This window comes from Chinchilla lanigera, unplaced genomic scaffold (assembly GCF_000276665.1).
Source record: "Chinchilla lanigera isolate Chin_1 unplaced genomic scaffold, ChiLan1.0 scaffold00013, whole genome shotgun sequence".
Taxonomy (NCBI): domain Eukaryota; kingdom Metazoa; phylum Chordata; class Mammalia; order Rodentia; family Chinchillidae; genus Chinchilla; species Chinchilla lanigera.
Window position 1 is genome coordinate 19630092 of NW_004955414.1, and position 11637 is coordinate 19641728.

Here is an 11637-nt window from a genome sequence, read left to right on the forward strand (position 1 = left end):
CACACACACACACACACACACACACACCTTTTAGGCTCAGCCTTTTGGTGAGCAGGAATGACAGCTGTCTTTGTAACAACTCCAGGCCTGGAAGCCATGATGCCTGGGAGTCCTCAATGGAGAAGCCTGGGTTCCAGCTGCAGCTTATGTCAGGGAAGGCCTGTCCCCGTGGAGATGTAAGGAAACAGCTCTCGGCAGGATGAGAGCACCTGCCTTCAGGCTGATGGCTCTCGACCTCTCCCTTTCTGACCCTTAGCTCAGGAAGATTTTCCTTTGAGTTTGTCATCCTAGTCCACTATAGCATCTGTGGCTATAGAGCTTTGTTAAGGAAATTGGGGGTCAGGAGGGGGGGACACAATAAAGGCTATTGTTTCCTGTCCCCTCTTAAGAGGAAACAAAAGGCTCCCAGTCTCTGGGGAGCCCTAGTCCATGCCCACCCCCTAATGCCCAGCACACAGGGAGGAGCCAGCGCCACTGGAGACAGGAGGTTTTATTGATGCTGATGGGGGGCTGGAAAGGCCCCCAGGAGCATGGGGGCTGAGTCAGTCAGTGGATGCATAAGGCCTGGGCACATGGGGACAGATTAGGGTGCACTTATCTTCTCAGGATTCTGTGGCTCCTTCCTTGGGGAAGGGAGAGAGCATCTTGGGGGGGCAATTCCAAGAGCAGCGAGGGAGGTTAGAGACAGCCGAGAGCCCTTAACCTGTGAGGAGGCACCACGATAGGCAGCAACTTTTTGGAAAGCTGGATGAATTGGTCAGTAGCAGAAAACGGGGGTAGGGCATTGAGTTGGCCTCTTGGGGAGGGTCAACCTTGGCCTGGTGAGCTCATGAGAATACCTGGTTTTCCCAAGCAGAGTGTGGTGGGGCCCAAAGCCCCTCTTCCCTGTGGGCCTCCTTAAAGAGAAAAAGGCATTCAGGGAGCCCCCTGGCAAGGGATGCCAGAATTAGTCCTTAAGGCACAGCTGGGGGCAGACAAGGCGCCAAGGCACAACTGGTGGGGGGAGGGAAGGGGCAGCTTCCAAGCCGAGTGCCAGGGTCACAAGAGGACACAGGACCGCCCACGCTTGATCGGTGTGGGGTTGAGCACTGCCCGGACAGCCTCAGCAAACACTTCCTTCACGCCATCCTGCTGTAGGGCCGAGCACTCGAGGTAGCGCACAGCGTGGATCTGCTTGGCCAGTGCCTGGCCCTGCTGTGGTGTGATGGGTGCCTGGCCCTGCTCCTTGAGGCGCCGCAGGGTGTCAGGCTGGGCTCTCAGGTCCTTCTTGGTGCCCACCAGAAGGATGGGCACATCCGGGCAGTGGTGGCACACCTCTGGATGCCACTTGTGCCTCACATTCTCATAGGAGGGTGGACTGGCAATGGAGAAACAGATGACAAAGACGTTGGTCTGAGGGTAGGAGAGTGTGCGGAGGCGGTCATACTCCTCCTGGCCCGCAGTGTCCCACAGGTTCAGATTCACCGTGCGCCCGTCAACTGCGCTCTGGGCGCTGTAATTGTCGAACACCGTGGGGATGTACTCCTTGGGGAAGGCGTTGGTGGTGTAGCAGATGAGCAGACACGTCTTGCCCACAGCCCCATCACCCACCACTACACACTTGATACTCTGCATTGTGGGTGAAGCTGCTGCTGGGGAGGCAGTGCCTCCTCCCTCGTCTGGGCCCTCTGGATGCAATGACCTGTGCAGAGAGAAGGGGACACTCATGGTTAGGGAGTCCTCTACCTACTGGGAAGAGCGGGTGGGAGGAATACACAGGGAGAAATGTGCTCCTGGTGCATGAACTGACATTATGCCAAATTCCATTACAACAGACACCAGAGACAGATACACAATGAAAAGTTATCAAGCAACATGTTATAATGATGCAGTATAGGTGGTCAGGGGACCCAGAAACTCTGATGCCAGATTAACTAAAGTCAAATCCTGATTCTGCTGTTTCCTAGCTATGACCCTGAACAAATCACCTCTCTATGCCCCAATTTTCTTACCTTTAAGGCAGGGACACAGTAATGCTTCATTTGGTTATTAATAGACTCACATAGGTCAATGCATATAAAACATTTTGTACCTGGTCAATAAATATTAGCTATTTTTATTTTTCCATAAGCAGAGACAGAAGACACAGAAAGAAGGTGTTCAAGTGCAGGGATCTATTATATCCTTTACCCTAGATCTTTTACTATCCTCCCATCAGCTTGATTGCTCACCATTAGTTCAAAAGCTTCAAAAATCAAAGACAAGCTGTGTGTAGTGGTGTGTACCTGTAATACTAGCACTTGGGAGACAGGCAAAAGGATCACCTTGAGTTCAAGGCCAGTCTGAACTACAAAATGAGACCCTATTTAAAAAGCAGAGCAAAACAAATCAAAGACTGTGTTGGGGGATCCCCTGCTGGGAAATGGAAAGGAACTTTGGTGGTGTGGGGACTGTAAAGGACCCAGGGTTTGGTCCCTGCTCTTTCCCATAGCTTCCCCTGGAACCAGCTTCCTCTATGTGGTTGCCTTTCTGGTTCACAGTAACAATATTTCCATCTTATTTGCATGAATAAGTGTGTACGTGTTCAACCTCAGGACATTCAAGTTACAGACTCTTCAGAGAGTGTTGAGGGAAGGAAATAAGGACCCCTAACATGGTAGAGAACCTCAGGGCAGAAGTCCAGAGACTTTAAGTTCTATCCCAGCTCTGCTGACATGGCAACCAAGTACGAGGTACTAACTCTCTCTGGGTCTCAATTTCCCTTTCCAGAAAATGGAGTTTAAAAATGCCTATGACAAAGACACTAGGGAAATAAAGTAAGACTTAAAGAGCCCCGGGGGCAGGTGCCATTACTTGTGATTATCTCAGAGGCCCTAGCATCTCACAGCACAACTCCAGCGCCTGCAATCTTCAGTTCCACACAAAGCAGGGAAGCTGGTGTGGCAGTGAGAAGTCTCCCCCCAATCTCAGCAATGGGCTGGCCCAGGCAGGAAGGCCAGAGCGGAACTGTGGGCAGCAGTCACAAGGCCCAAGAGACTGAAAACACAACTGATTCTCTAGGGAGGTAGTTATCAACCAGCAATCAGTAAGTCAGCCCTCAAAGCAGAGGGGAGGGAAAGCTTCCGGGCTGACGGGGGAACAGTGGCTGACACTGAAAAAAATTATGAATGAGGCAGTATCCAAAGCAAGGTATGGTGCCAGGCGTGTCGTGCACGTCTGTAATCCCAGCACTTGGGAGGCTGAGACAGGAGGGCTACCACCAAGTCTGAGGCAACCTGGGCTACATAGTGAATTCAAGGCCCACCTGAATTACATATAGGACCTTGTCTCAAAAATCAATCATCAATCGATCAATCCATCTCTTATATGGTACAAGACTTTATAGATTCCATAGTATAGTGTCATTTGATCCCTATAACAATGTACTAGTATTGGCTGGGTGTGGTGGCGCATGCCTGTAATCCCAGCACTCAGGAGGCTGAGGCAGGAGGATTGTTGTGAGTTCGAGTCCAGCCTGGGCTACAAAGTGAGCTCAAGGCCAGCCTGAACTGCATTGCCAGACCCTGTCTCAAAAAGACCGAAAAACCAAACCAAACCTAAACAAAACAAAAAACAATGTACTAGTATTATTTCTATTTCACAACTGAGGAAACGAACTCAGAGTGGTTACAGTGTCCCAGTGTTAGCTAGTTAGCACAGGAGCCAGGACACAAACCCAGTTTTGTCATCCAGAGTCCCAGGTTTTCCTCAGTGCATCCTCACACAGCCTTGAAGCCACACTTTACCAGCTGTGTGACCTGAGGAGTGCGTTACCTCCCCTCCTAAAGCCTCAGTTTCTCCATCTGTACAGGAGTGACACTGTAATATCACAGGCCTGCATCTGGGATCATATGCGTAAGAATGAATATGCTTCGTAAGCTGTGATGTACCCTGCACAGAGAAAGTTACAGGAGCAGAGCCCTTTGTCCCGAGAGGTAGAAGAAGTGCTGAATACGCCTGAGTGGTGGCATCCATCCAGTTTTCTTTATTCAGGTCTAGTCCAGAACCTCATCCTTTCTCCCAAGACAACTCTTTTCTCTGAAATCCTTTTGGCCAGAATTGAGTAGAATAGGTTCCCTTTGCCCAGTAAAGGAGTGCATGGGCTAAAATGTAGGGTCTGATGTGTGCCCAATAGGAAGAAGAGATGTTAATACAACAGAATGTTAAATTAGGAGCAGCCTGCCTGAGTTTGGGTTTGACTACGACTATTTACCAAGTGGCTTAAAAAAAAAAAAAAAAAGAATCTTTGGTTAGTAAATAATCTGATGTTTGCAGATCTGTATGGTATCAACCAAACTACAATGATCTGTTCTGGCTTTTTATTCCCATTTTAATTCAGACTATGCCCGGGCCCTCATTTTGGCGTTCCAAGTTCTTCATCATCTGAGAGAGCTGCCATCATAAAGACCTGGATTTAAATCCTAATTCTACCACTTATTCACTGAGTGACCCTGGATTTACAACTACTTGCCTTTCCAAGCTTCAATTTTCTTATCTTTCCTTATCTTTCAGATGCAGCAGCAATAGTACCTACCTTATAGAGTTGCTGTATGGATTAAGTGCATTAATATATAACATATGTGCACAGTGTAGGTAGTTCTCAGCTACTGGCTCCAGAGGGGTCTCAATGTCCTCTATAAACTGGCCAGGATTTTTGCCCTGAAACTTCTACTCATTTTTTTTTCTCTGTTTCCATTCCCTCTCCCCTCTCAAGCCTTTTCCTGACTCCTCAAGGTTTGGCTTAAGTCTCACTACCCAATGAGACTACTGAATTCTCTGAATTTCCATAGCATAACCACCCCTTTTAACCCTAGTTTGGGTCAGTGTGATTCTTCTTCTCTAATCGTCATAAATAAGTTACCCAGCTGTGGATGTCTCTCCAGTGCTAAAGGCTGAACTCTCAATGCAACTGCAGAAAATCTGTGTGTATAGGGCTGAACACACAGCAGTGCAGAACCACTGTTGCCGCCTTCTTTTTTTTTAATTGTAGAGAGAAAAAATTTTTAAAAAATTAGAAATGATGCAGAATTTCAAAAAACAAGATGATAGGAATTCAATAATGGTTGTTATATTGTATACTGTTGTCTTCAAAGTAGTTGTTCAAGCCAGGCATGGTGGCACACGCCTGTAATCCCAGCACTGGGAGGCTGAGGCAGGAGGAGCACTGTGAGTTCAAGACCAGCCTAGCTACAAAGTGAGCTCAAGGACAGCCTGAACTGCATAGCGAGACCCTGTCTCAAAAAGACCAGAAAAAAAAAAAAAAAAAAAAAAAAAAAAAAGTAGTTGTTCAGATTACCAGATATAAGCATGTAAAATTGGTCAAAAAATTTTTAAGCATTAACTATTCCTTTCAATAAACCAATAGATATTAGTAGTACAATTATCTTAGCTATCTTGTGTGTGTATATATATATATTTTTTCCCTTCTTTTTTTTTTCCTTTTCCCTCATCCCATTTGTTCTTTCCTTTTGAGCAGTTTCTTTTCCTTTCACAATATATTGTGCCTTTTGGATTTTATTTACTTTTTCAGAGAACCACAGCCTTCTGATCTGCTTACACCAGCCCTTATGGACAGAACCCTCTGGAGTTCAGGACTGCACCTCTTACCCACCCAGCACTGCAGTGCTAAATCTTAACAGTGCCATAACAGCCAAAAGCCAAGTTTAAGTAGGCAAAATCTTCTCTTTATAGTATTAGCTTGAAGTGGCTCCGGCAGGGAGTCCGCTGGGAACACAGCTAATGAGGGGCCCACCCTATCTGAGTGTGGGCCCTGTCTCGGGGTGTGGTCCAGGCAGGCCCAGAAGCGGGAGGAAAAGGAAGCACTGATGTTTGCCTGATTGCCAGATCTCTGCGGCCGTTAGAGCAGGGGAAGTGTCCCAACTGGGAGTGGGGGAGGGGAGGAATGGGCTCTAAGAGATGGGTGAGCGTGGAGGCAATGGGAACGCCTACAGATTTCTAACGTGCCTCCCTGGCATGGCGCTCCCCTTTGCAGTCCTCCCTAACTAGAGCATCTCTGGCCTTTCAAATCTTAGCTCTGGCCAAAACACTCTGATCCTCTACCAATGTAGCAGCCTTTATATTTTCTTCCCCAAAACACAAGTAGCAGTACTCACAGAGCCAAGAGCCATGGCCACCTCCTCCAGGCAATACTCATAAATCACCCAAGTCCCAAGTGGACTTATCCTGTCCAAAGTCTAGTCCCTGTCTCTCTCACACACATACTCTTGCATCACATGGAAGCTGATCTGAATCTTATCTTGTAGAGGGTAAGGTCCTGGCTGATTTCTCTTTCCAGAGGCCCACGGTTGCTGTCAGTAAATAACTGAATGAGCTCAGTATGTCGTTCATGGCTCTGCACTCGGGAGTTTCTCTCCCTGAAGTTCTGCTCAACCTCTTCAGATTCTTCCCGTCCTTCAAGGTCCACTTTCCTTCTCCAGCTTTTCTAGGACATTATAGCAACCTCTTCTCCTGCCTCACCTTTCCCAGCACTGGCTGACTGCTCTGTTCATTGTGTGAAACAACCTGGATGTTTCATAGGGAGGGAAGTCTGTCCTACTTATCTGTACAAGGCCAGCAGAGGGCCGAGCAAGATCTGTAGACTGACACACACCTCCTGCCCCATCAATCCACAGACGCTGGTTCTGGGCACAAGGAAAGCCTCTATGTCCAGGAGACACAGGACTAAGGTAGCCAACTTCCTTCTCACCCCAAGGAGCACAAAGTGAGGGTAATGCACACAAGCCATATTACTACTTGTCCTCAACTGCAAGAGCGAGGGGCAAAGCAGGGAGAGCCAGCACAGAGGGAAGAGGAAGATGGGTAGAAAAAAGTGGTCCTGGTAGATTAGGGATCCGTTTGGGATATCTGAAGGTCCTTAATCAAAGACAGGCAAGGGGCAGGGGCACGGATGGAAAGGCTTTGCACATTTGTTTGTTTGTTTGTTTTGAAGGGAGGAGAGGCGAAGGGTGACACCAGGAGGCTCACAGGGCCTGCAGCTGGCTGCAGCTGGCTGGGAGGAGGAAGCTGGGGGACACATGAGGTCACTATGGGGCTGGGACCAGGCCAATGGCTGAGTGTCTCTTCCCCTTCTCCCTATAAGCTGGGAAGAACTCAAGAGACTCTAGCTCTTATCCTTCAATCTTAAAAATTTACGCTGGAGGACCCTCCACTTTTTAATTTTTTTTTTTTTTTTTTTGTACTAGGGGTCAAACCCAGTGATGTTCTACCACTGAGTTATACCCCTAGTCCTTTTTATTTTACTGTTTTGAGACAAAATCTTGCTAAATTGCCCAGGCAGGATTGAAACTTGCAATCCTCAGCCTCCCTTGGTGCTGGGATTACAGGTATGCTGCCAACTGCTCACTTCCGGCCATTCTCCATCCTCCATCCTCCAGGCCGGAGAGAACCCTGAACTGCATTCAGTGTGATAAAAGGTGAGAGGTGATGTCACTGACTAGGGGCTGGAGAGGAGGAGGAACAAGCCAGCTACAGCTGGGGAGGCTGCAGGAGTTTGGGACCCTTTCACTAAGTCTGAGTTTTCTCCTTTCTCTGGCCACCCAACACCAGGGTGTTCCATAGAGGGTAAGTGAGCCCCAGAGCCAGGACAGCTGTGGCTGGGGGAGCCAAGGAGGCTGCCCCCTCCCCCACTGAGCAGCACAGAGGAAGGCTTACGTTCTGGCTTCCTCCTCCCGCTTAGCAGCTGCCCAGTAGTCCCTGGGCCCCACGAAACGTCTGTGAAGTGGCACTTCCTTTGCCTTTGTTCATTTCACACAAGGTTCTACAGAAGTACCATCCTCCCAGTTCTGCCTCACTCACCTGAAAATACCCATAGAATAACCCAGGGCTGCCCAGACCCTTTAGCCCCGCCCAAGGTCTAAGGGGGTTTCCACCAGGGAAAATAACATCAGGAGGAAACTCCGGCATCTATTTTCCATTGCCAGGGGGGCACAGCTGGAGTAGGGGATAGGGTGGGTACTCCCCAATCTTGCTGCCCCTGGCAAAATCCCCCAACACTCTCTCTGCCTTCTTATCACTCAACCCATAACAATCCTCGTGATTTGGGGGAAGGGCCACAGCCCTGCCCCTGAACAGATACTCAGAGGTACTTGGGTCTGTCAAATCAAGTCTGGGGAGACAGGAGGGTAAAGAGTAGAGGGCATTGCTATGAGGAGTCTCTTGCGGGAGGGACAGTCCAGGCTATCAATGTTCACTGTGCCCTCTGGAAGCACTGATAATGTAATTCCCTAATGTGAAACAGCCAAGAGAAACTAAGACGATCAGGGTTACACAAGAGAGTTAGTTACAAATCCAGGACAAGGACCTGGGTCCATTTTTCTTATTTTATTCTGGATGGCCCTGCCATCATTGATCTCTTCAGGAAATGGGCCAAAGGGGCCAGGCTGACATATATCTGAGCCATTTTGGCCTCTAAATTCCCAGGTCCCCATGCCTAGCCCAACTTTCGCTGTTCACAATTTAGCACTAACATTATTGAACAGCTAGCCAGTGTGGCCCTGCCCAAGGTGAGAAGCTCCTCCTCTGGTCTTCAGCTCCTGGGAAGATGCCCTCCCCCCATATGAAGTGAGGACAAAAGAGGAAGCTGGACCCTGGACAGGAAAACCAGTCTAATCTGGGGAGGTGGCCCAGGCTTTGTCTTTGGTTTCCCTTCATAGCTCTTCTCACGGACCCCTACAAACTTTACTTCGAATGGGTCTACATTGTATGTGGAAGGTGGGGTCTTGTGTGAGCCTGGGTGCCTTTCTTATTCCCAGCTCCAACTACCACCATCATAGTATCTTTCCAGCTGTCCCACTGTAACCACAACCTCTCATATCTTTCTGCTCATAACCCCCTAAAAACTCCCACCAGCTTCCTCATCTGGGCTAAATCTTACTGGAAATAAGTCCCAAATCCCAGATTCCCAACCAGGACCTGGGACAACGTCACACCATCAGTTCTTTTCATGTGCCAACTCCAACCATAGTTCTTTAGCCAAGAGCTCAAGAGCAGCGTCCTAAGCTAGGCGCTCTCCCCCTCCAAGGTATTTTCCCATTTAGATCCTTCTTATATTTTTCCAGCACTGACTTTCTTGCAATTAGCTCAAACTTTCAACCTTTCTTTACCCTCTGAGCCCTGTGGGTTATATAAAATACTAAAATAAGTACTGGGAATCAGGACTCCTGGGGATTTATATTGAGCTGTGATGCTGGGAAAGTGCCTATATGCACATCCTTCCTTGTGCTGGGATTTTCTTCGGATCCCTGAATTTCCTCCTGGGGCAAACTTCTGTACCTCCCAGAAATCACAGACAGTAGGAGAGACAGGTGGGCAGAAGGGTAGGACGGGAAGAAGGGACAATTTGTGGGAGGGAGGGACAGCTGAGAAAGGAAGACAGGATGGGAATGGCTCTGAAATTTATCTGCGCTTGAGCGGTCCCCAAAAGGCAGCACTTGCTCCCCTTTATTTCTTTTTTTCCTAGTGGAGAGAAATGCATGCAGAAGACTGGCAGAGAGTGAAGAGAAATAAGATCCTTCAGTACATTAGCCCGAAGGCTTGAGGAAGGAGCTCAAGAATGGAGACAGTTTACAGAGTTAAGATAAACTAAATAGGTCCTGGGAGAAACTCCTGAGAGGGAATAAGGCCTGGGGTGAGAGGGCAACGCCTGAAGGCAGAAAGGTCGGCAGAACTCCAGAGGGCTCCTTGATCACCCAGGCCCTGGTGCAGAGCAGGATACATGGCTCCCCAAGCTGGCCAGGCTCCAGAAAACAATAGGAAGGATGGGCACATACCTCTGCTAACATCCTTCTCCTGTTAAAACAGCTACGACTGAAATTAGACCAGCTGTGGTCCCTCCTCCGGGATCCTGTCTCTGCCCCCTCCCTCTCCTATCCCCACACCGGGTGGCCCATCCCACTCTCCTCACCAGGCGGTGTCACAGCCAGTCGGTAAGGTACCGGAGTCAGGAATCTTCAGGCTATCTATCCCCCATGGCCTCTTGCTGGCGCAAACAAGAGTTGGGGCAACTTTCATTCCCCACGGCCTCTCTCACCCATTTTATTCCTGTGTCAACCTACCCCGACTGCTACAGACTGCTTCCTCCCGCCTAACCACAATGTCACCCACTGCAGGTTCCCTTCATTCTGCTAGCTTCTGTCCCGGGCCTTCTCACGGCTGGTGGCAGTTTTGTCTCCAAAAGATAAAGAAATATACACGTAGACATTTGAACGTGTGAATGTCAGCGCGCGCGCGAGCACACACACAAAAATATTTCTAGCCCTTTAATCATCTCTATCACCGGGAGGTTGCAGCCTGCTTCTCCAAAGCTAGGGAAACAGTATCTTCAAAATAAGGCTTTCAAACTCAAGTCGTGTACGGTAGTTCCTGGCCCCAAAGTTGAATGAGTGGCCGAAAGGGAAGGAGCCAGGTCCCCCTGGTCGAGGCATTCGGAGGAGCGAGGGGCGAAGGAAGAAGAAGGTATGTGTGTGGCGGCAAGAAGGTGGGAAGAGAAGGCTGCAGGGAACTCAGAGGAACAGAGGCAAGGGTTACATATGAGGTCAGGGCCTAGGTATGTCTGTGCGTTTGAGGGAAAAGGCTGAAGGGGAACGAGAGTCTTAGACACTAAAGGAGGGTGGGGCGTATAAGAGCATATGTGGAATCCACAGACGACGAATGAAGGGGAAGACCTGGAGATGGCCCCCAATCACGGAAGCCAGAGGCACTGCTGCATCCCTAAAACCCTACCAGTACCTCTGAGTGAATCGAGTCACAAGGCAAATCTAGGTCTTTTCCTTCCTCAGTTTAACCCCAAAAGAGCAAGACCAGGTTCAGATTAATTAAGCACAGCAGATGTTTGCTCACTAAATACCTGTTACTTGGCTCCTGGGATGGACAGGTCGGGACTCAGAAATAAAGAGAAAAACAGTGGGTACAGGGGCTCCCTGTGGGCTCTGAGCGCAGGGGCCCCTTGGGCTGTGGCCCGAGAGTGCGGGTGTGGACTGGCACCGACCTTCCCGCGAGACACTCTTTCTCGGCAGTCTCGGGTTCCAGAGGCCCCAGACACCGCCCCCCTCTCAGCCTCACAAATGTCACAACTGCCGAAGCAAAGAGAGCGCCTTCTGCAGCCCAGAGCCGCCCTCCCCCAGTACGCCTCCCCGCAACTTCTGGGGACGCCCCACTTCTGGGTCCCATCTCCCAGCCCGCTGAGTTCTCACTTCACAAACCTCTCTCGTTGCTCAAAACCTTCGGACCGCGAGGGTCCCTCCCGGCTTCCAGGAGGCGGCACAGTCGCTCGGAATCCACCCTCCCCGAGCGCCACCGGCTCGCAGTGGCCCGGTCCTCGCCCCGCCCGGCCGGCCGCGCCCGCCCAACTTGGAGCGAGCCGGGAGCCTCCGCCCGCGGCCTCCTGCAAGCAAACTTCCCCTGCCGGCGCCCGCACCGCTCCCAGGTCGGCCAGGGTCCCCTCCCCATCCCCAGGACCCCTGCTCGCCAGCCCGGCCCCGGGCCGGCCTCACCTGGCGCCCTCCCCGCGGCGGGGGAGCTGGGGGCGGCTGCAGCGGCTCCGGGCTCTAGAAGGAAGTGAGAGCGGGCGGCCGGAGGAAGTTGGGGGGGCGGGTCGGTGGG

General features: G+C 50.3%; 1 protein-coding gene across 2 annotated transcripts; it reads right to left on the bottom strand.

Annotated features, from left to right (window-relative positions):
• Window positions 1–472: 472 nt before the first annotated feature.
• Window positions 473–11631, bottom strand: Rhog (ras homolog family member G). Of its 2 annotated transcripts, none has more exons than XM_005380036.1 (2): window positions 11529–11631; window positions 473–1681 (listed from the first exon to the last, which is right to left on the bottom strand). In XM_005380036.1, the coding sequence occupies exon 2, from the start codon at window positions 1612–1614 to the stop codon at window positions 1039–1041; it is 576 nt and encodes a 191-aa protein (XP_005380093.1). In that variant the 5' UTR covers window positions 1615–1681; window positions 11529–11631; the 3' UTR covers window positions 473–1038. The 2 variants fall into 2 exon arrangements, with proteins under 2 accessions (XP_005380093.1, XP_005380094.1); XM_005380037.2 differs by lacking the exon at window positions 11529–11631 and adding an exon at window positions 11238–11459.
• Between the last annotated feature and the right edge of the window lie 6 nt (window positions 11632–11637).

Coding starts and splice junctions, on each gene's coding strand:
- Rhog (XM_005380036.1), bottom strand. CDS start 1,614: ATGCAGAGTATCAAGTGTGTAGTGGTGGGTGATGGGGCTGTGGGCAAG.